General features: G+C 44.0%; 1 protein-coding gene across 5 annotated transcripts in view; it reads left to right on the top strand.

The window, feature by feature from the left end:
• The window catches only part of TBC1D22A (TBC1 domain family member 22A), a 476,952-nt gene that overhangs the window by 415,785 nt on the left and 38,200 nt on the right, over window positions 1–22,967 (top strand). The window contains exon 13 of one of the 5 annotated variants that reach the window (XM_043496359.1): window positions 22,351–22,584. The exons of the other annotated variants lie outside the window; for them this stretch is intronic. Within the exon in view, the coding sequence (XP_043352294.1) occupies window positions 22,351–22,569 (219 nt within the window). The 3' untranslated portion in view covers window positions 22,570–22,584. Of the gene's footprint in view, window positions 1–22,350; window positions 22,585–22,967 lie in introns of those variants that run through there. 5 annotated transcript variants of the gene reach the window in all.

Raw genomic sequence — 22,967 nt, 5'->3', positions numbered from 1 at the left:
ATCCAGTATAGTACTTGTTAAAACATAAACTACTAAGAAAAAAAAAGGAAAGTTTTAAAAAAAATTGACGAGGTAAGGAAACTGTTTCTCTGCGTGTTTCATTTAAATTCAGATGGTTAAACACAGCATTTTTCTTCTGCATAGTAAAGTTTCAAAGCTGTATTAAGTGAATGTTCAATTGTAAACAACCAAAGAACCACCATAATGTTTTGTTCAGTGTTAGCAACAACTTTTTTTCCCAAGGTGTTTGTAACTGAGGCTCTACTGTAGATCTCAAAGTGCTTCATAATCTCTTGCGAGCTAGGGAAATGTTGTTATCCCTGTTTTACAGATGGGGACTTGAGTCATAGAGAGGCTATGTGATTTGCCCAAGGTCACACACGAAGTTTTGTGGTAAAGCAGGGACTTGAACCCCAGTCTTTCAAGTCCTAGGCGAGTGCCCTAATCACTAGATCATCTTTCCCCTTTATAATTTAAAGGAATCTTTGCATTTCTTTTTGAAACAAAAGAAATTACTTATAAACTAAGTTAATAAGGATCCACTTTAGGAAACAGCTTAAATGCCTGCTTGAATGCCCTTCCTGAATGGGGATGTGATCCTGAATTACGGCCAAATTTGCAATATTTTGAGAAGACTCGTTGTGATCTGTTTTCATAGCATTATAGAAGTTATAAATATCAGAGCTTTCTTACAGTGTATATAGTTCAGCTGTTCTCAAACTGGGAGTCAGGATCCCAAAGTGGGTTGTGACCCTGTTTTAATGGGGTCACCAGGACTGGTGTTAGACTTGCTGGGGCCCAGGGCCGAAGCCAAAGCCTGAGCCTGCACTGGGGCTCAGGCTACAGGCCCCCTGCCTAAGGCTAAAGCCTTTGGACTTGAGCTTTGCCCCCCCATCTTTGGGGTGGTGGAGCTCGGGCTTCAGCTTTGCCCCTGCCCGGGGCAGCAGAGCTCAGGAGGCCTCAGGGTTCAATCCTCCCTCCTTGGGTCATGTAGTTGCTTTCTGACAACAAAAATTGTCATAGTAAAATGGTGTTTGAGAACCCCGATCTAGTTCATTTCCTTGCAAATGCAGGAATGTTTTCTACAGTTATCTTTCTACTTTTGTAAAACTCAGAAACTATGGATATTCAAGCCCTTTCATTGGGAGCTATTTCATATCTGCAAATATCTCACTGTGAGGAAAAACTATCATGATATCTTTCTCTCTCAATTTAATCAAAAAAGAACTAGATAAGTTCATGGAGGAAAGGTCCAGCAGTGGCTATTAGCCAGGATGGCTAGGGATGGTTTCCCTAGCCTCTGTTTTGCCAGAAGCTGGGAATGGGCAACAGGGAATGGATCACTTGGTGATTGCTGGTTCTGTTCATTCCCTCTGAAGCACCTGGCATTGGCCAGTGTCGGAAGACAGGATACTGGGCTAGATGGATCTTTGGTCTGATCCAGTATAGCTGTTCTTATGTTCTTATCCTATTATTCCTGGATTACACTAAAAAAGATTCTCTGCTTCCTTGGCGTTGACCCTTTTAGAACTGAGCACAATATTTACACCAGAGTCAGATAGAAAAAGGGTCTCCTACGCCATGATACGCATCTTAAATGTGCATTGACCATTTTGCAGCTGTATCACACTGTAAAAGGTCATTTTATCATAGTATTATAACACCAGGCAATCTTATCTACCATAGATGCAAACTGTCCCCAACAGAGATAAATTAAGTGTGTCATGGCATCCTTAACTCAACTTGTCGTCTTTTGCTTGTTTATGTCTTATACTCAAAGCTGTTTTAAAACTGGGTTCCCCCATTTAAATATTCTGTTCTCTTGCTATCTAAAATAGGCTTCTGGGTCCACGGTGTGAGGCAGTGTCATCACTGTGATAGTTTGGTTTTGCCTGAGTTCGTCAAACTCCATTCCTGTGAAGTAATTCCAAATCCTAAAATAAAATACTAATTTCTCTGCATTCTCCTCTTAAACATCCCTTTGCACGCAAATGTTTTCTTCCTTTGCCATCTGTGCCTTGCCAGTCATTAAAATACTTGGTCATTGACTATTATTTAAAATCAATTTAATTCTAAGCAGTATTTTAATTTAAATTCAGTAGTACTGCAGTTACTGTGCGTCTTGAATGACAAGGTTATTAATTTGTACATGATCTAGGGCAGATAAACTTCAAAAAGTATCCTGTTGAAAAATGTAATTACATTTCGGGCTTCATTGAAGTATCTCAATATCATCTCAGTTTCAACATCACAATTTCAACCATCACACATTTCTTTTTTTCCAGACATTAGAGATATCCAAAACAAATCTAGTATGGAAATTAAATTACTTATTACCCTAGAGAGGGTGGACCTTGAATTTCTGTGTTAAATTCATTGGATAGGCATTTTAAGAAATATTATTAGCTCTTTGTTCAACAAACAAATGTTCTGTATAGTTTTTCAAGTTTCCATGGTTACACGAAAGATAATCCTAGATAATTTCTAGATGGTAATGTTTGTATGTACTATATCCAATGTAACAGGCCTAAAACATCTTACTCTAAATGTTATTTTCTAAAAGATTTGTTGTTTGTACCTAGTAAATTGGGCACTTTGAATGTTGTTGCAATATAAAGAATGAATTGTAATAATTATAGGTCTCAAAATTTAGGATTCCCAGAATATTGGCCTTTTAAAAACTAGTAACTTAAGTATTTAATTTCTAACAAATCCAGAAAATTTTGTGCAACAATAAAAGTTCAGCATCTACATATTTGTGTACATGGAGAAAGACAAAGTTTTTAGTCTCATTTTTAGAGCTTTTGCTGATGCCAAGTTTTGTTTTCAGAAAGTCTTTGTGGAAAGTCAAGCTTCAGATAAACAAGAAATAGCAACTTTTTAAAGTCTTATTTTAACCGAATGAGGTGGACAGTGTTTCTTTTATATCAGGAAGATATAGAACTGTATGCCAATAACTCACATATGTGAAATAACAGGGTAGCCAGGAAGAGGTCACTGAAAATAATTTGGTTTCAGAGTAGCAGCCGTGTTGGTCTGCATCTGCAAAAAGAAAAGGAGTACTTGTGGCACCTTAGAGACTAACAAATTTATTTGAGCATAAGCTTTCGTGAGCTACAGCTCACTTCATTGGATGCATGTAGTGGAATATACAGTGGGGAGATTTTATATACACAGAGAACATGAAACAATGGTTGTTACCATACAGACTGTAACAAGAGTGATCAGGTAAGGTGAGCTATTACCATCAGGAGAGCGGTGCAGTTGGGAAGGGGGGAAACCTTTTGTAGTGAAGATCATTTATTTCCCCCCTACTGTTCTTGTCAAATGGTGAGCAATCTGGCGGGGCCTGTGGAGGAGGGTGTGGCAGGGACACCACCGGGCATGGGAGAGGGCCTGCCCCAAGGGGAATCTTCCCTCCCTTGTGCTGCCCCACCGTTACCCCCTTGAGTCCCTGAGCCATCGCTTCTGCCCCCTGACACAACCCCTGCTAGCCAGCCCCCGGATGATGCCATGGAGGGCTGGGCCCTAGTCCAGGGGAAGCGGGGCAAGCGGAAGGCTCGAGCTCTGCTCCTCCCATCTGATGCGGAGGCCCCCCGGAAGACCAGGAAAGGGGGCACTGATGCCGAGGCTTCCGCTTTACCCACGGGTGTGTTCCATCCACCGGTGCCGGCTGGGGAAGACGTGGCAGCACTGGAAGGTGGTATCTCCCTTCCACGGGAGTCCCTCTCCTCCAAGGCCCCCGAGGCTCCATCTGAAACCTCAGTGTGCCCCGAGGCAACAGTCGCATCAGGTGGCAGCGGGGAGAATCCCGGGGTGGCAGAAACTGATCTCCCATCAATATACGAGGAGATCGAGGCCCTGGGTCTGACCCCATGCCAGCGGGCCTCGATATAGACAACTTCACTCCAGTCCCCCTTTCCCCATGCTCCCTCCTCCTAACGGTTGCTTCCGCTCCCACCTCCGAGGGGCCCCTGGACTTCTCCATAAACCCGGCTGCAGATGGCACCCCACTGAGAGCCGCCGAACCTGTTGAGGCGACGGCCAGTGCCACGCAGCCGGGACCTGAGCCACCAGGGGCAACCGTCGTTGGGGAGGAGCATTCGACCTCCTTCCTGGGAGAGGGCCCTACAGAAGAGAGTCCACTCCCTGATGCCGTGTCTGCCAAATCCAACATAGAGCCTGCGCCTGGCATCACTGAGAGCCCTCTCCCCACCCAAAATCTCACCTCTAACCTTGCCCCTGCCCCTGTCCCTATCCCGTCCACATCCCGAGATGTTATTGCCACCCCTGGGGCTATACCCTTCCCCTTGCCAACAGATGACCCCCAGGGAGCGGCCTTTGTGTTTACCCGTCCCAACCTACCAGGGGCTCCTATCCTCCCTCCGCCGCCCCCTATTGCCCCAGCATTCAGGTCAACCCATCAGGAGCCCCGTCGGGGGTCCGCACCTTGTCTGCCTGTCTCGGTGGGCCATGGGGCTGTACCAAGGGCCCCGTCGGGGAGTAACCAGACCATAACCCCAGCCCCCCATGCGCTGCGAGAGGAGTTTCGGGAGTTTCTAGAAGACGTCCGTGGCTCCCGCAACAAAGTACAGCTTGCCCTCCAGCGATGGGGGGACTTTAATCAAATCCTCCGGGCCACAAGGGCCCTCATGGGGGAGGGTAAAAGGACCGGGAGGCAGGGCGCCGCGGCCTACCAGCGGGTCCGCCTCTTCCGTGACTCCTTACTCACCTACGGGGTGGGTCACAGACTGCTGCGTGGCCCACTGGGAGCCACGAGCATCCCTGCCGGCGAGGATCCCCCCCAGCCCTCCTCATGGCACCCTTTACCATCGCAACATTGAACACCCGTGGCTGTAGGATGGGTCTCCGCAGGTACCAGGTGCTCTCCTTCCTTTGGGAGGGGAGGTACTCTGTGGTTTTCCTGCAGGAGACCCATACGGATCCAACCGCCGAAGACAGCTGGCGGCTGGATTGGGGAGACAGGGTCTACTTTAGCCACCTCACAGTTCGTACGGCTGGAGTGGCGACCCTGTTCTCCCCCGACCTACGGCCCGAGGTGCTGGGGGTCACCGAGGCTGTGCCGGGTCGCCTGCTGCACCTCCGGGTCCACATGGAGGGGCTCGTAGTCAACCTTGTCAACATCTATGCCCCAGCAGCGAGCCCGGAGCGGCTGCAATTCTATCAGCAGGCGTCCGCCTTCCTCGGCACCTTGGATCCTCAGGAGTCCCTGGTCCTGGGAGGGGACTTTAACATCACCCTTGAGGAACGGGACTGCTCGGGGACCGAGCAGAGCCCGGCCGCCGTCGCCGTCCTCCAGGAGATAGTCGAACACCACTCCCTGGTGGACGTCTGGCGCGACCACCACCAGGATGACACTTCCACATTCACCTTTGTCTGGGTGGAGGCCATCGGTCGCGCCACTCCCGGTTGGACCACATTTATTTATCACACTTTCATCTTTCACGAGCCCACTCCTCCAGCATCCAGCCGGCCCCTTTTTCTGACCATCATATAGCCACCGTGACAGCCTCCCTCTGCGCGGAGAGGCCGGGGCCGGCCTATTGGCATTTTAACAACAGCTTGCTGGAGGATGCGGGCTTCGTGGCGTCCTTCCGGGAGTTCTGGCTGGCCTGGCGAGGGCAGCGGCGTGCCTTTCCCTCGGCGCGGCGGTGGTGGGACCTAGGGAAGGTGCGCGCCCGGCTCTTCTGCCGTGACTACACCCGGGGCGCCAGCCGACGGAGGGATGCGGCGATAGAGCAGTTGGAACGGGAGGTCTTAGAGCTGGAGAGGCGTCTGGCTGCCAGCCCTGAGAATCCACTCCTCTGCGGAGCGTGCCGGGAGAAGCAGGAGGAGCTCCGGACCTTCGAGGACTATTGGGCCCAGGGTGCCTTTGTTCGATCCCGCATCCGTCTCCTTGGGGAGATGGATCGCGGCTCCCGCTTCTTCTACGCCCTGGAGAAAAAGAGGAGGGCTAAGAAACATATCATCTGCCTACTGGCAGAGGATGGCACCCCATCACGGATCCGGAGGAGATGTGTGGGAGGGCGAGAGCCTTCTACGCAAGCCTTTTCTCCCTGGATCCGACCGATCCTAACACTTGCAGAGTGCTTTGGGAGGAGCTCCCGACGGTCAGCATGGGCAACCGAGACCGGCTAGAGATGCCTCTCACTCTGGCCGAGTTCTCGGAAGCCCTCCGTCGCATGCCCACCAATAAATCTCCGGGCATGGACGGGCTGACCGTGGAGTTCTACCGCGTGTTCTGGGACATCCTGGGCCCAGACCTAGTCACCGTCTGGGCCGAGTCTTTGCAGAGCGGGGTCCTCCCTCTTTCGTGCAGGCGAGCCGTGCTGGCCTTATTGCCAAAGAAGGGGGACCTCAGCGATTTACGAAATTGGCGTCCCGTCTCGCTCCTCAGCACGGACTACAAAGTCGTGGTAAAAGCCATCTCACTGCGGCGAGGGTCCGTGCTGGCGGACGTGGTCCACCCAGACCAGACCTACACCGTTCCGGGCCGGAGCATCTTCGACAACCTATATCTGGTCCGGGACCTATTGGAACTTGAGTGTAGAGATGGTCTGTCGTTCACCCTCCTGTCCTTAGATCAGGATTAGGCGTTCGACAGGGTAGATCACGGGTATCTCCTGAGCACTCTGCAGGCGTTTGGCTTCGGACCCAGGTTTGTGAATTTTCTCCGGGTGCTGTACGCTTCCGCAGAGTGTCTGGTCAGGCTCAACTGGACCCTGACCGAACCGGTCAGCTTCGGGCGAGGAGTACGGCAAGGGTGCCCCCTCTCGGGCCAGCTGTACGCTCTGGCGATCGAGCCCTTCCTCTGTCTCCTCCGAAGGAGGTTGACAGGGTTGGTGCTGCGGGAGCCGGAGCTGCGGCTGGTCCTGTCGGCGTACGCTGATGACGTGCTCCTCGTGGTCCAGGACCCGGGCAACTTGGCGCGGGTGGAGGCTTGCCAGGCCATCTATTCGGCAGCCTCCTCCGCGCGGGTCAACTGGGTCAAGAGCTCTGGCTTGGTAGTAGGGGACTGGCGGCAGGCGAGCTCCCTCCCACCCGCGCTTCAGGCCATCCGGTGGAGCACGGGTCCACTGCTCTATCTGGGCGTTTACCTTTCTGCCACGCATCCCTCTCCGCCGGAGAACTGGCAGAATTTAGAGGGCGGGGTGATAGAGCAGCTCCGGAAATGGACAGGACTACTCCGGTGCCTCTCCCTTCGAGGGAGAGCGCTGGTGCTTAATCAACTAGTCCTGTCCATGCTCTGGTACCGGCTCAACACCCTGATCCCGGCCCCGGGTTTCCTGGCCAACCTCCGGACATCGATTCTGGAGTTCTTTTGGTCAGGACTGCACTGGGTCCCTTTAGGGGTTCTCCATCTACTCTGGAGGAGGGAGGGCAGGGCCTAAAATGTCTGCTCACTCAGGTCCATGTCTTCTGCCTCCAGACCCTGCAGAGGCTCCTTTATGGTGCAGGTAGTCCAGCGTGGAGCATACTAGCGCACGCCTTCCTGCGCCGCTTCCGAGGGCTCCGATACGACCGGCAGCTCCTTTATCTCCATCCGAGAGGTCTTCCGCGAGACCTCTCCGGGCTGCCGGTCTTCTACCAGGACCTCCTCTGGACCTGGAAACTCTTTACAACGACCAGGTCCGTGGCGGCCACCGAGGGGGCAGATCTCCTCGCGGAGCCCCTGCTACACAACCCCCAGCTCCGTGTGCAGGTGGCGGAGTCCCGCTCGGTGCACCAGAGGTTGGTCCTGGCAGAAGTCACAAGAGTCGGAGACCTCCTGGACTATGACCGGGGAGACTGGCTGGATCCCCTAACCTTCGCTCAGCGCATGGGGCTTTCCAGACCTTGTACTCCCCGGCGCATACTTCAGGAGGTGAAGGCCGCTTTGCCGCCCGCTGCTCGGGTTTATCTCGACCAGGTCCTGCACGAGGGCACGCCCCGCCCACCCGCTACCCCAGGCCCGCCGGACCTTTTAATTGGACCCCTGCCCCGTGGACCCAACCGATCCCTTCACCCCTTCACTAGAAGATGCACGAGATGCAGCCGGTCTGCTTTCAAACCGCACCAAGAAAACATCTCTACACGCTCGTGCTCCACACCCTTCACGCCCGCACCCTCGTGTCCCGCCCCAATACAAAATGGCGGGACCTCCTGCCACCTTTGGAGGGTGAGGAGCCCTGGTGGGCCAGCCTATATTCCACCTTAATCCCAAGGTCCGCCGGGGATGTCAGTTGGCAGCTCTTTCACAGAGCCGTGAGCACGGGCTTGTACTTGGCGCGGTTCACTTCAATCCCAGACACCTGCCCCTTTTGCGGCATGAGGGATACCCTGGCACATGTATACCTGAAGTGTGCCAGGCTGCAGCCCCTATTCCGGCTCCTCACCAATATTTTATTATGATTTTGGTTGCACTTCTCCCCTCATCTTCTCATTTATGCACTCCCTATCCGTGGCCCCACAAAGTCACGGGATCTCCTGGTCAACCTCCTCCTGGCCCTAGCTAAAATGGCCATCTACAAAACCAGAGTGAGGAGGTTGGCCGATGGAGTCTCCTGTGACTGTGGGGCCTATTTCCGATCCTTGGTCCGTTCACGAATCCGGGCAGAGTTCCTCTGGGCGGCGTCCTCTGACTCCCTTGACGCCTTTGAGGAGCAGTGGGCGCTGTCCGGGGTTCTCTGCTCAGTGTCCCCATCCGGTTCCCTTCGTTTGACCCTTTGACCGCACTCCTATCCCTGTTATTTTATTAGTTGTCCCCCGGAATTTTTTGGGCATCTAGGTCCTGTGGATCCCCCTTTTAGTCTGGGGGGGATCCTTTAGCAGTGGACGGGCTTCGCCCGCCCACTTCCCGGATCCCAATAAGACTACTCTTCCATAGCCATCTGGCCTTGCCCCGTCACAATACATATATCTTTTTACTGGACTTTTTCTTCAAGAGTTACAAAACATTTAAAAGGCCCAAGAAGCCAATAGCACTGAACTCTAAAATCCCCATGGCAAAAGCATTTGTTTTTTTTTCTAGTGGTTTGTTTTATAATCTCTTGTCTTTTTATGATGTAGGAATAATATTTATAACACTGGATACTACTACTTATTATTAGATTTCCAATAGTGCCTACAGGCCCCAACTGAAATTCGGGGCTGGTTGTGCTAGACAGTTTACAAAGTAATGTTTGGCTACAATCTGAATAGAGAGGACAGACATAAATTCCAGAGACAGAAAGAAACTGTGCTGATCAGCTAGTTTGCTGTCCTGTATAACACAGGCCATAGAAAGTCCCAAAAATAATTCCTAGAGCATAATTTTTAGAAGAACATCCAAGATTGATTTAAAAATGGTCAGTGACGGAGAATCCACCACAACCCTTGGTAAATTGTTTCAATGGTTAATTACTCACTGTTAAAATGTTTGTTTTATTTCCGGTCTGAATTTGTCTCGCTTCAACTACCAGCCATGTGTTAGACCTTTCTCTGCTTCACTGAAAAGCCCGTTATTAAATATTTGTTCCCTATGAAGGTGCTTAATGACTGTAGTCAGTTAACCCCTTAACCTTCTCTTTTTTAAGCTACATAAATTGAGCTCCTTGAGCCTGTCACTATAAGGCATGTTTTCTAATCCTTTAATCATTTATATGGCTCTTCTCTGAACCCTCTCCAATACATCACCATCCTTGAATAGTGGGTGCCAAGACTCAACATGGTATTCCAGGAGCAGAATTCCAATCACTGCTTCCCAGATTAGCATCCCCCTGCAAGTGTGACCTGCATTCTTTTTTCCCAAATATATACATTTACATGTATCCCAGTTTCCCAAGCGAGCCAAATCTCTATCAGTGATCTGCCCTCTTCATTATTTAGCATATCCCCAATTTTTGTGCCATTTGCAAACTTTATCAGTGATTATTTTGTTCTTTTCCAAATCATGGATAAAAATGTTAACTGGGACCCCACTAGAAGCACACCCATTCATTGAGGATTTCCCATTTACTGTTATAGTTTGAGGCCTATCAGTTAGCCAGTTTTTAATCCATTTAATATGTGGCATGTTAATTTTATATCATTCAAGTGTTTTAATTAAAATGGTGTGAGGTACCAACTCAAACGCCTTACAGAAGTCTAAGTATATTATGTCAACACTATTACTTGTTTCAACCCAACTTGTAATTTCATAAAAAAGGGTATCAAGTTAGCTTGACAGGATCTATTTTCTGTAAACCCATGCTGCTTTGCATTAATTACATTACTCTTTTAGTTCATTATTAATCGAATCCCATATCAGCCACTTTGATCCCGGGCAAAATAATGATGTCAGGTTGACAGACCTATAACTACCCAGTTCATTCCATTTTCCTTTTCAAATAATTGGCACGACATTAGCTTTTTTCCAATCTTCTGGAACTGTCCCAATGCTCCAAGACTTATTGGAAATCAACATTAATGGTCCAGCGAGCGCCTTTAAAAGAAAGGTATAACGTGATCTAATGGCTGGAAGTTGAAGCAAGACAAATTCAGACAGGAAATAAGGTGTACGTTTTTAATATTGAGAGTGATTAACCACTGGAACAATTTATCGAGGATCGTGGTAGATTCTTCATCACTGACAATTTTAAAATCAATCTTGGTTATTTTTTCTAAAAGGTATACTCTAGGAATTATTTTGGAGATCTGTGGCCTGAACTATACAGGAGGTCAGACTAGATGATCACAATGTTGCCTTCAGGCCTATGGATTTGTGGGTGAAAAACATCGTGTAAGAGCTACATATTTATTTATTTATGTAAAAGTCTGAACACTTTTATGGTAGATCCCTAGGTCCAGCATGTGGTGATGACCATAAGGGTGGTGCAGTTAATGCTCCCTGGAATACATAATAAACTGTGCCAACTGTGCTCTCCCCACCCCCTCCCCCCAACCAAAAACAAAAAATGTTCAAACAGAGTGAAAACCTTGTCCCATCAAAATAAGTACCTAACATTCCGTATGTGGATGCTTACACTCTTCTTAAGAGCATTTTGGTCTTTCGATGTAACAATTCTGTAACCTCACCGGCTTTACAGAAACCTTTAATCACCAGTTTTTAATCTAGACAGAGTCAGTTTACATCCTTCCTTTGAGTGAATTCTGTGCTTTCTTTCAACATCACTTTTATTTAGTAAGTTAGTAACCTTTTGACCATCTTTCACACATTTCAGACAACCAATTAAACTGTGATAATAATCAATGGAAGCATTGGATCGGAAGGGTAGCTTACCATCTCCTTTTTATATGTCTGATGTCTCTTTTTATCTTTATCATTTTTTATCTTCTCATCTTTGTAGTCTTAAGGTATCTGCAATGTAGGCACTAGTCCTTTTAGTACCCATTCCTAGCAGATTTATCTGTAGAGAGCTGTTAGGTGTCCCAGTCTCTTACGATGATTCTCTGATGGGGAAGAGCGTACTGTGCTCACAGTTCCTCTGGTTACATCATCTAGATAGGAAGACCCAGTATTGTCTCATTTCAGCTTTGTTGGTCACACTTCACATACATTAGAACTCTGGTATTTTGCTTCCCTGTGACTTGAGCCACAGAGTATACAGCACTGGAAAAACTCCTTTGCATTCAAGATCCCTCCTACCCTTTCCAAGAGCATCTGTCAGATAAAATGAATTTGAACCCAATGGATAATCCTTCAGGAGGACAGATTCAGCTGGCAGTGCTCTTAAAGAGCACTGCTCAGATAAGGGGGAAGAGTCCAAAGAGCACCTACAGTCAGAGGTAAAGGAAGCAGTTGATTTACTATTCTGGAATCTTAGAAACATTTGGCTTTGGGGGCCTAGGAGAATTTTGACTAAATCAATCATTCATCCTTAATACAATTTACAGATCATTTTAATCCTGTCTTGTCTTAGTAAAAGTTCTGATTCTTATATTCTCAAATCCTCCTCTCTTTTGTCAGTGATTTTGTGGATGGAGTTTTTATAGAAGTTATTATCATGGAGACTGAAGGAAACTCTGAAGTACCTAGGACCAGTTCCCTAGAGCAGTGCTACTCAAAGTGGTGGTGCGTGGACCGGTGCCTGTCCGCGAGCCATCGGCTGCTGGTCTGCGTGCACATTGGAAAAAAAAAATGCTGGTCCCCCACATCAGATAGCTTGAGAAGCACTGCCCTAGAGGTCTTTGATTTTTAGGAAAGAAACACTGAATGGAACTCCATTTTCCATAGGGAGCTATTGCAGAGAGCAGAGGACTATGGTGATATGTTCGTAGCAACCTAATTTAGCAGATAGGCTTCTGTATTTGTACCAGCTAGAGTTTTTCAGAGGGTGTCGCTTCAGTAACAAATTCATGGATCACTGTAGTCAGATCTTTCTCCAGTAGGATGTGTGTAATCTTCTGGCCAGCCACAAATAAAATGGCCTTTTTTTGCCACAGAAGATTCCAGAACAACTTAATTCTGAGGTCTGAGGACCTCAATAGAGGGGGATGCTGTAGGGTGGCTAAATTCTTCATGACCCTTCCGTCGTCTTTACCAGCATTCCTTCAAACTTGCCTAGGTTCAGCTTACGCTAAGTATTTTCATACAGTTGCTAATTTTTGGCTCGGCATTGAGAAAGGCTGTGATGCTGTTCAGGTTTTACGTTTAGAGTAAATCTAGTGCTGGGTGTCATCCACATGTTGATGGCACTTCCTCCTGAGTTCTCATTCTCTCCGGGAGGTGGAAGTTATTTGACTAAGATAGGAGGGAGTCCTTAGATTTTTATGTTCACATCCAGACCAAGGTACTGTAAGAAACCCAAAGTAGAAAGTTGGGTTAGGAGCTTTTGGACTAGTGTATCACAAGCTTCATGCAGATGGATATTGACGTTTCACAAGATATCGGGTCTTGTGAACTTCATCACCATGTCAGCTTCTCTGAGCAGCTTTGGTGGCTGGAGGTTTATAGATTAGTAGGAATCTCAGATTAGTCTAGTGGATTTTTACTGTATTTCAGCTTGAAAAGGAATAGGATGTTTACTGCATTTCTAGATTTGTCTTCCCTTTGTCTCGTCGTCTCTTTGTGGGTGTGTAAAGAAATAATCTTCTCCGGGTTTGGATAAAAGTATTTTGGTAGAGAAGATGTGAATCTGGCATTTACTTTATTAATTTAAGAGACTATTTTCAAAAGCACAAATGGTTTTAAGGTGTTTAGCTGCCATTAACTTTTAATGGGAATTAGGTGCCTAAGTGCATTTCAAAATCTCACTCTTCGCTATTAATTTTTAAAAAATTGTATTAGCTTTGTCTTTGGACTCGAATTAAATGGACACTCAAAGGATTTTGTTTTCAGTAAGCTTTTACTGCATTTTAGCCAAAGGAAAACATTCTGTTCAGGCAGAATTTTTACGGTTATTCTGTAAACCTATACTGAACATATGTATACTCTTGCCAAGAATTGATTGGATGTATTTTATTGATTTGTTTTAAATGCTGCCATTACTATTCACTTCATGCAGTAACTAATTAGATAATCACCATAACATAGCAACCTCAAAAGTATATCACTTGCATACTACTCCCTTTTCTCTGAATAACTGCAGTTATAGCATCTTCAGTGTCAAAGTTTATTCAGGAAGAAAACATAAAGGACTGCGAAGGACAGAGCTTGTGCAGTATAATGTGTATTTAAGGACTTTAGAGGTCACCCAGTAACAGTAACTTACTAAGAATTCTTTTCTAAGACTCACTTTACCTTACTAATGCTATGATCCTAACATTGTAGTCCTGTAAATCTTCAGTTTCATACATAGAATCATAGGACTGAAAGGGACTTCGGGAGATCATCAAGTCCAGTCCCCTGCACTCAAGGCAGGACTAAGTATTAGACCATCCCTGATAGGTGTTTGTCCAACCTGTTCTTTAAAATCTCCAATGATGAAGATTCCACAGTCTCCCTAGGCAATGCTTAACCACCCTGACAGTTAGGAAGTTTTTCCTAATGTACAACATAAATCACCTTTGCTGCAAATTAAGCCCATTGCTTCTTGTCGTATCCTCAGAGGTTAAGCAGAAGAATTTTTCTCCCTCCTCTTTATAACAACCTTTTATGTACTTGAAAACTGTTATCATGTCCTCACTCAGTCTTCTCTTCTTCAGAGTAAACAAACCCAATTTTTTCAATCTTCACTCCTTCAATTGCCACGTTTTCTAGACCTTTAACAATTATTGTTGCTCTTCTCTGGACTCTCTCCAATTTGTCCACATCCATCCTGAAATGTGGTGCCCACAACTGGACACAAATCTCCAGTTGAGGCCTAATCAGTGTGGGCATAGAGCAGAAGAGTTACTTCTTGTGTCTTGCTTACAACGCTTCTGCTAGTACATCCGAGAATGATGTTTACTTTTATTGCAACCGGGTTACACTGTTGACTCGTATTTAACTTGTGATCCACTACGACTCCCAGATCCCTTTCTGCAGCCCTCCTTGCTAGGCAGTCATTTCCCATTTTGTATGGGTGCAACTGATTGTTCCTTCCTAAGTGGAGTACTTTGCATTTGTCCTTATTGAATTTCTTTCTGTTTACTTCAAACCATTTCTCCAGTTTGTCTAGATCATTTTGAATTTCAACCCTTCCCATCTTGGTATAGTATGCAAACTTTAAGTGTACTCTATGCCATTGTCTCGATCTTTGATGAAGATATGGAACAGAACCAGAACTTATCCCTGTGGAACCCCACTCAATGTGCCCTTCCAGCATGACTGTGAATCACTGATAACTACTCTCTGAGGATGATTTTCCAACCAGTTATGCACCCATCTTATAGTAACTCCATCTATAATGTTATATATAATGCAGTGTTTAGAAGTTTGATATAATGCAGATTCTTGTTCACTCTTTGAAACTTGTATATTTTGAATGTGATTAGGTCAACTCCATTAGCCTTGCAGTGTCATGGGTCAGCTTTTGCTACTTGCCCCAGGAATCCTTTCTCAATTTTATAAATGGAAAGTGCATAATGAAATTTGTGCTAACTGAAGTGTTTTTATCTGTTGTCTTCAATAATTATTTTATTTTAATTGCAACATGTTTAATGTGGCATAGTGTCCTTTACTTGATTATATTTGTCCAAGGTTGTCCTTTTAGAGTTTGAATGATCTGACACAGAACAAAAAGCCCCAGATGTAGCAGGGAGGGAGTAGGGCACAAACTGGCCTTGATTGAATGGAATTTAATCATTTTGGTTTTAAAGAAAATTTCATAGTTAACAATATTTTTAGTGACTTGAGTTCTCAGTTGCTTGCATTCTGATGAGTTCACAAGAGATGCAGGCATAAGGTCATTAAGGAACAACTGTTACATTTTGCTGAAGTAAACACTGATACATTTTTCTTTTACAAAACATATTTGTATTCTGAATCTGTTTCTAGAGAGAAGGAACCATTTCTGGTTATTAGCAATGCTGTGTTCTGTAACACCAAATAATTCATTAATAATATACCTTATACCAACCAGTACATGAGTATCACCCAATGAACCTGTCAAAAAGCTAAAAACTTTGACATTTTTTATTACATTATCACTCTTGATTAATTTCTTTCTGTTAAATACTCATCTGTGATTCTGTCTGGGCACCCAGCTACATTAATATCTCTTTATTATCTTTATTGGATGGCACCTCTGTGACTTCAAGGATTACAAGCAGTGATGAAGACTAAGTTGAAGCCAGGCAGTTTCTAAAAGAATTAATATTTGCTTTTACAATATGCAAAATGGGCATAGTTAGCAATAAAGATTACAAGCTAGCTATTCATTTTGCCATCAACTACTTTAGATCAAACAACTTTATCAGTTGACTATTCTAATTACACATGTGCTGCTAGTTAGACTATAAAACCAAAAATATAGATATATCTCATGAGCTCTGTATTATATACTAAATGGCAAAAAATACCAACCTTCATTAACAGAATTAAAGTTGCCTGATGATAGCTCATGCCTTTCTAGAATATCAAGTTCTGCAAAAGTCCAAGTTAGGGTAAATGCCCACACAATCCTAACTCTGCCCCACTGGAACTGGCAATTGCCAATGCGAATTACCTGCATGCAACTCCAGCTGCATTCACTGTGTTAAGTGTGGCTGTATTGAATGATGGAGGAGTAAGCTGGAGCAGCTTGGAAGAGGCGTGATTGTGATATGGGGAGATCTGGATCTCAAAAGAAAGAGGTGCATACACACTTTGAGTAGTCTGTATCATTTCAGTTCAGAATTGTGTAGATTGTGTCAGTAGCCGGGCACTGGGGTCATTTTGCCATGCGTATTTTCAGTAGTGAGGTGCGATATGAGAGCAGAGTGTGGATTTAATGATGGGTAGGGGAAAGTATAGGTTTAGGTGGTATCCTGTGTGCATGTGTGAAGGGCTTGTAAAAGGGTACGAAGCGGTTGTTAAATTTTCCAAGTGTAGTATTCTGTCGGGGGATTAGGCTCCGTGTTTGAAAATAGGGCAAGTGCAGATAGCATCTGTCAGTTACAGTGAAAAGCTAGAGTGGCAGTGTGTGTGGTAGGGGCATATTGAGGCATCACTGAAATAAGGTAGTTAAGGTTGGTGAGTGTTTACCTTAACTCTGTTATAGCTTGGTTTTCAGAGGTTTGAGTTTTGTTGAACTCACTATTCTAGAAGGGCACAAGCTACATTATTCCCAGCAGCCTTAACTCTGTGCTAATGAAGTTTTTTTGCCATTTCATTTCCTAGTATTTTAAACAGAGAAATATTTGTTGGTAGAAATTTATCATTTAAACAGCTGTAATTCTCCCCTGGATTGCAGTTGATATGTTACTATGGCTAGGTAATAATCATAGAGGGGCTGGGGTGACACTGGCAGATGGACTGGGAGCCCCCAGATCGTTGCACATATCCAGAGAGGGGAATGTGGAGCTGACAAGCACTCCTGTCCTTACTCTCCCTCAGTCTTCCTGTCACGCACCCGTATGCCCCCCTTCCTAATTTCCAACTAGTCCCCATCCTCTCCCAATACCTGATCCTCAGCCCCTAATGCCCATTCCTGCTTACTCTTCCACCTCAATTACCCTCCCCTCGCAGGAAGCATTTTCTCCTGTAGTTTATTTTTTTCCAAAAATAGTTTCAGTGCCTTCTGAATATTCTGTTGTAATCAGATTACATTTCTCCAGAAGTAAAAATCCCCCCTTGATAAAGGGGCTTGATAAAGAGAGGAGCAATATGCCTGCTTTTTTTTATTATTATTATTGCAGATATCTGTCCTCTGTTGGATTTGAATTCTCGGTAGTTGGTATAAAGCTTGGGTTTGATGATCATGACATTCCATCAGAGCTACTCAGAACCTTTGACAAAGATTGTTTTCCATAGAATCATAGAATATCAGGGTTGGAAGGGACCTTAGGAGGTCATCTAGTCCAACCCCCTGCTCAAAGTGGGACCAATCCCCAGTTTTTGCCCCAGATCCCTAAATGACCCCCTCAAGGATTGAGCTCACAACCCTGGGTTTAGCAGGCCAATGCTCAACTATCCCTCCCCCCAAGTTAGTTAGCCTCCCTTCCAGATAATTAGCCTTTCTCTGCATATGCACAGTGTAATTCTTTTAGTGCAGCACTTAATGCGCAAAGTTTTTGACTCTCTAAATGGAAGAAGTAAAGTCTTTTGCAAATAACTTTTTAATTTGATTTCCCCCAAGGGGCTAGTGGGTGCCATACACTTTGTTGGGTTAACCCTCAAGCACTGGATGCTCTGGTGAGATGATCTGTGCTCTTATTTGATCTCTATTTGTGAACAAAAAAAGATTGCAAGTATCTCTCAACTATAAGAAAAACTCCTCTTTTTTCCATAGGCTTTATCTTGCAAACCTCTTGGCCCCAAATTTGGATCACTAAGAATCCTGTATTAGGTACACCTAATTTCAATGCAATCTGAGTAACCATGCTGATTTTTTTGCTCTTATAAGAGTCAACTTGAAACAGAAACTTGGTCTTAGCTATAGTGCTACTATTGCCCTGCTGTAATAGAAAATGCTGCTTTTAATGTTGGTCCCATATGAAAAGAATACTATAGACATGCTGTTACTGCAGATGGCACATGTATACATCTGTGTTTGTTTTCAAATTCCTTCCTCCACATTCACAAGATACATCTCTGGTGCTGAGAATTTTAAAGTACTAGTACAGCAGCTAGCATGTATAGAAGTCCTACAGTTTTGTAGTGTTCTACTACAGAAACTGAAGGGGAGGCTACATTTATAAACGAACCCTGTTCACAGAAATAGGCAGATACCATCTATGATGCTGTTGTACAAACAGATATGTGAAAATACCATGCAGTTCTACAACTTGCAAACCGATGTTTTACCAATAAGGATAGGATTAAATTGATTTGGGAAATAAAATGTATTTGTAAGTTTCTAAGACAATATTACAGACAAAGAGGAATAAAAGCAAACTAATGGGGGAAAATATTTGACAAGCTTTCTCATTAAATATATGAATATAATGAGCAGATCTGTTAAGAGAAGGTTGTACAACATTGAAAAATGTAGTTTGGGCCTAATATACTTAAGTAGTCCTTTATTATATGTTTAAAAAAAGAAAAATAATATATCTATTGACAATTTATAACCATGATTTTACTAGGATGCTAGAGTTATAGTTCAGTATAACTTCTAATTATAAAACTACATTTTAGATAATATAAATACAATTGTAATTTTGCTTGTTCTAGTAAAAAGAGTTAGTTGAAAAATATTTTGATAGAGTGCAATATGTGTAAAGAAGGTTATTTGTGTAGCAAGCATTTGTAACTGGAACACAGAATAAAGAATCATTTTTGTTCATTCATCCATAAAGTGTTCCCTTGATATTCCTCAAGGTCTCTGGTTGGCATTAAGTGAACCTTTCATTTTTGATTCAGCTGAGCTGTTTGATAAATGTTAGACTCTTATTGGTTTTACTAGATGTTACAGTCTACAGTTAAATTAGATAGTAAGGGGAGAATGTATAGCTCCTTGGAAGAATTTAAGTAGGTCCTCAGGATTCGTGGGGGAGAAACACTGTTAAATAAATAAAATCATACTTCCTTTCAAGGTGCATTCACTTTGGATATTAAGTCAGTAAAATAAAAGTCCTATAAATGAGCATCAAAATGAAAAATCCTTTTCATCTGTAGATTTTGGAACACATTACTAAGATGTCTTAGCTATATTATCCCCGTTTTACAGATGAAGAACCTAAGGCACAGGCTTCCAAGGCTCTTCAATAAGTGAGTGTAAGAGCTGGACATAGAAACTGGGACTGTAATTTCATGATTACATTTAGGCATCTCCCTGATTTTCAATAGTTTCTAAGCACCTCCCTCAGTGTCTCTTGTCTCCCAATCACTGGACTCTTTTCTTTATTTTTCCCTCTTCCATTTTTCTGATTTTTCTATATGGTAAGATGAAAGATTTTGGCATTTTAGAGCTTGTCTTCACTACAGGGGTAAGTTGACCTAAGTTACGCTACTTCAGCTACGTGAATAATGTAGCTGGAGTCGTCAAACCTTAGGTCGAATTACCTCAGTGTCTTCACTGTGCTGCATCAACAGGAGACGTTCTACGATCGACTTCCCTTACTATTCTCGGAGAGCTGGAGTACCAGGGTCGACCGGAGACTGCTCTGCCATCAATTTAGCAGGTCTTCACTAGACTACTAAATCGATCCCTGCTGCATCAATTACAGCAGCGTCAATCTCCCCGTCATGAAGACCAGCCTTTAAAACTGTTTTTGACATGGGGAAATAGCACCAGCAAAGGTCCTGTAGCTGCTATTTGTAAAATAGTTTTATAAACGTAGTACTAAGTAATTTAATAATCAAAGTATTAAACTACTAGTCTCTTCAGTTAATATTAAAATCAAGTACCCTCTCCCCCAGTCAAATCCAGGCACAGGATGAACTGCCCTCTCTTTGTGTTACTCTGGAATGATATTCAGTCCCACCTAATTTAGCTTCTCAGATACAATGGAGATGAATTAAGGATTGCTATTCCTCCATATATAATTGATGGGTTCAGAATGTGCTGCACTAAGGCTGTCTCAGCTGGTGGGAGGATCTTCCACCAAATGAAAATAGAATAGAATAGAATATAAAATTGTGTACCTTGATATCTTCATGTTGGCCACTTTTTAAAGGTGGCTGAGTCCTCTTTAGAAAATGAAACCAATTGTGATAACCCCTTATCCCTCCTCCCACCCCATATTAGGGTTGCCAACTTGGTAATAATTAAAAACCAGACACTCCAACAGGAGTTCCAGAACCTCTCCTTCCCCCTGAGGACTCACCCCGCCCCCCGTTCACTCCTCTTTTGCCCTCCTTCTGTCACTCACTATTTTTCCCCTCTCCCTGCATGGGTTGGGAGGGAATCATCTGCAGAGCCAGGGCTGGGAGCTGCAGCTGCCCGATGCAGATAGGAGGTGTCCCTGGCTAAGTAGGGGCTGGCGCAGGTGATGACTCAGTACATTCCCTGCCCACAGTAACCAGACTTTGGGTGTCCAGTCATTAGATCTGACTGGATACCATCAGGCACCCCTTTTGACCAGACTTTCCAGTCAGAAACCAGATTCCTGGCCATCCTACCCCATACATGCTATCCCTCTGTTAAAGACCAATATATCTCAAATTGTGCCCCAAACCTTCCCCCTTCCCTGCCCCTCTTTGAGAAATGCTAATGTAAAACTTCATAATGTGATAATTCTTTCCCTTTCTGACATGTTTTGAGCATTTAAATAGTTAGATGATTATATTAAAGTACTACCATTGGCCTCTGAATTAGCAACCTTTTGAATGAGTCAGTTCAAAACACAAATTTATCATTTCAAGCTCTCTGCAAATTCTGCTGGATGTCTCTGCATCAGCCACAGGCTACATCTTCACTGCAAAAAGGTGTCTTTTAGTTGAGATACAAGTTTGATGTAAAAACATACCTTTTTGCAGTGAAGACATAGCCACTCACTTCACATTTTGAAGGTTTTCTTCACAATCGTAACAGTAAGAGAATAAGTTACTTTTTTAATGAAAACTGACATTTTGGAGTACAGTTAAGATGTTTGTTCATAACCCCCCCTTACAAACCCTGGATTACATTGATGTAAATTAACTTTTTGTAAAAACAAAAAATCAGTTCCATTCCATATTAATATGTAACCTTATCCCAGTGCTAAAATAGAGAATATGTTATGTTAAAAAATAGATTAGAAAAAAAAGAACAGTTATGCCTTAGGACATCTATTAAAATACCACATTAAAGAAGATGTTAACCGTAGAAAAGCTATGCCAAAATATCAGAGAGCCAACATATTAGGTTGAAGCTAATGCAGCTGAAAGTTATGTTCAAGATGTACTGGATAGTAACTACAGTTATAAAGTCAAGAATAAAGTAAAATGGCAAATGCAGGAAGAGTGAGAAATAGAAAGGTATTTTAATATGGTATGGTAATGCCCATTTGTATAAAAATATTGGGGAGGGGGATTAGAAACAAAATAAATTTGAGTCTAACCTGAGAAACATTCCAAGTGATCTGAAAATATGTTGTTAGGTAATTTAGCCATTATCATGAATTTAAACCGATTGCAGAATGAATTGGGAGCTATTGCAACATCTGAGAGGTTAGGGATTCAATATTGCAGAATGTTACAGTATATTGAAATGATTACATGAATTTAGAAAAAAATTACTAGGCCTAAGTTAGAAAAGGGGATAGAACGTTGCCTGGAGCTTTGTATGTAGTCTAGCATTTGTAGTATGTGAGCAGTATTATCTAGTGGTTGAAGCAGGGGGTGGGAAATTGAAATCTGGGTTCTGTTCCCCCCCACCACTAATTCATTGTATCTCCTTTGACAAATCACTTAAAGTTTACTTCTACTTTGAACAATAACCATTGCTCAGAGTGTCCACTTTCTGCATGTCGTCAATCATCTGTTTTATTTTTGCAAAAAAAAAAAAGTTTTTACTACTTTTTACTCTTTTAGGCTATGTTGGCTCTATGAAGTTAAGGGCAGCTAAGCTGGATTCTGTTCCTTCTGTGACCCGTCAACCGAATTGTTCACTAAATTAAAGTCAGTTACACCACTGAAGAGAAGACCTAATCTGAAGACAATGGTATTACATACGCTAATTAATTTGCCTCCTTGAAAGCTAAGATTCAAACCAAGTTTGAAGAAAATCAGTTCAGTTTTAGAGCTTCTCTTCACTAGATTTTACCTTTAATATACTGATTGCATAATTAACTAATTGTCCTTAACATGTTTGTAAGGGCTATTATGGACACTTCCCACAGGTTTGATCCAGGCTACAAACCTTCTCTATCTTTGTCACAATTCAGAGCAGCAGCACCTGTATTTTCCCTCAGTGGTCCAGCAAGGGCATCCACTCTCAGGTGTCCAGCTCCCCAGCAGTTGCCTCTCCTGGGTGGAGAGCGACATCTCTCTCCCTTCTGACCAGGGTATGTCCAGGCTGGACAGTTCCTTGCCTTCACTGTGTATTTCCTAGCAATACAATCTACCTAAGCAGACCTGCTTGCTTTCTCTTCAGAGACTGGTAACAGAATGATTTTTACAGATGTAAGTTACCACACAGGATTTTCTAGGCAAGCCTACTTTATTCTTAAGATATAAAGCATTACAAAGAAAACACATTAAAAGCAATGAAAGAACCTACCATGCAGCACCCAACCCTGGGAGTTTCTTTGAAGTTACAAGTTCATCAGAGCTTCAGCTCAGAACAAGCACATGGTCTTATGAGGTCTCAGTAGGCCAAGTCCTTCCAATCCTCCGGAAGGATTGAGGCCCTCCGTGGGCCAGAGGTCCTGTCCATTTGCTGGATCAGGAAGAGGGTCCTGAGTCAGCCTAAACTCACTTCTTATCCGAAAGTATTTTCTTTGTCAGTGGGTCTCTAGAGAATCCAGTTTGAACTAGCATATGCATATCTCTTTGGGGAGGC

The sequence above is a fragment of the Dermochelys coriacea genome, chromosome 1 (assembly GCF_009764565.3).
Source record: "Dermochelys coriacea isolate rDerCor1 chromosome 1, rDerCor1.pri.v4, whole genome shotgun sequence".
In the NCBI taxonomy this organism is placed as follows: Eukaryota; Metazoa; Chordata; order Testudines; family Dermochelyidae; genus Dermochelys; species Dermochelys coriacea.
This window is presented reverse-complemented; position numbering and strand designations above follow the sequence as displayed.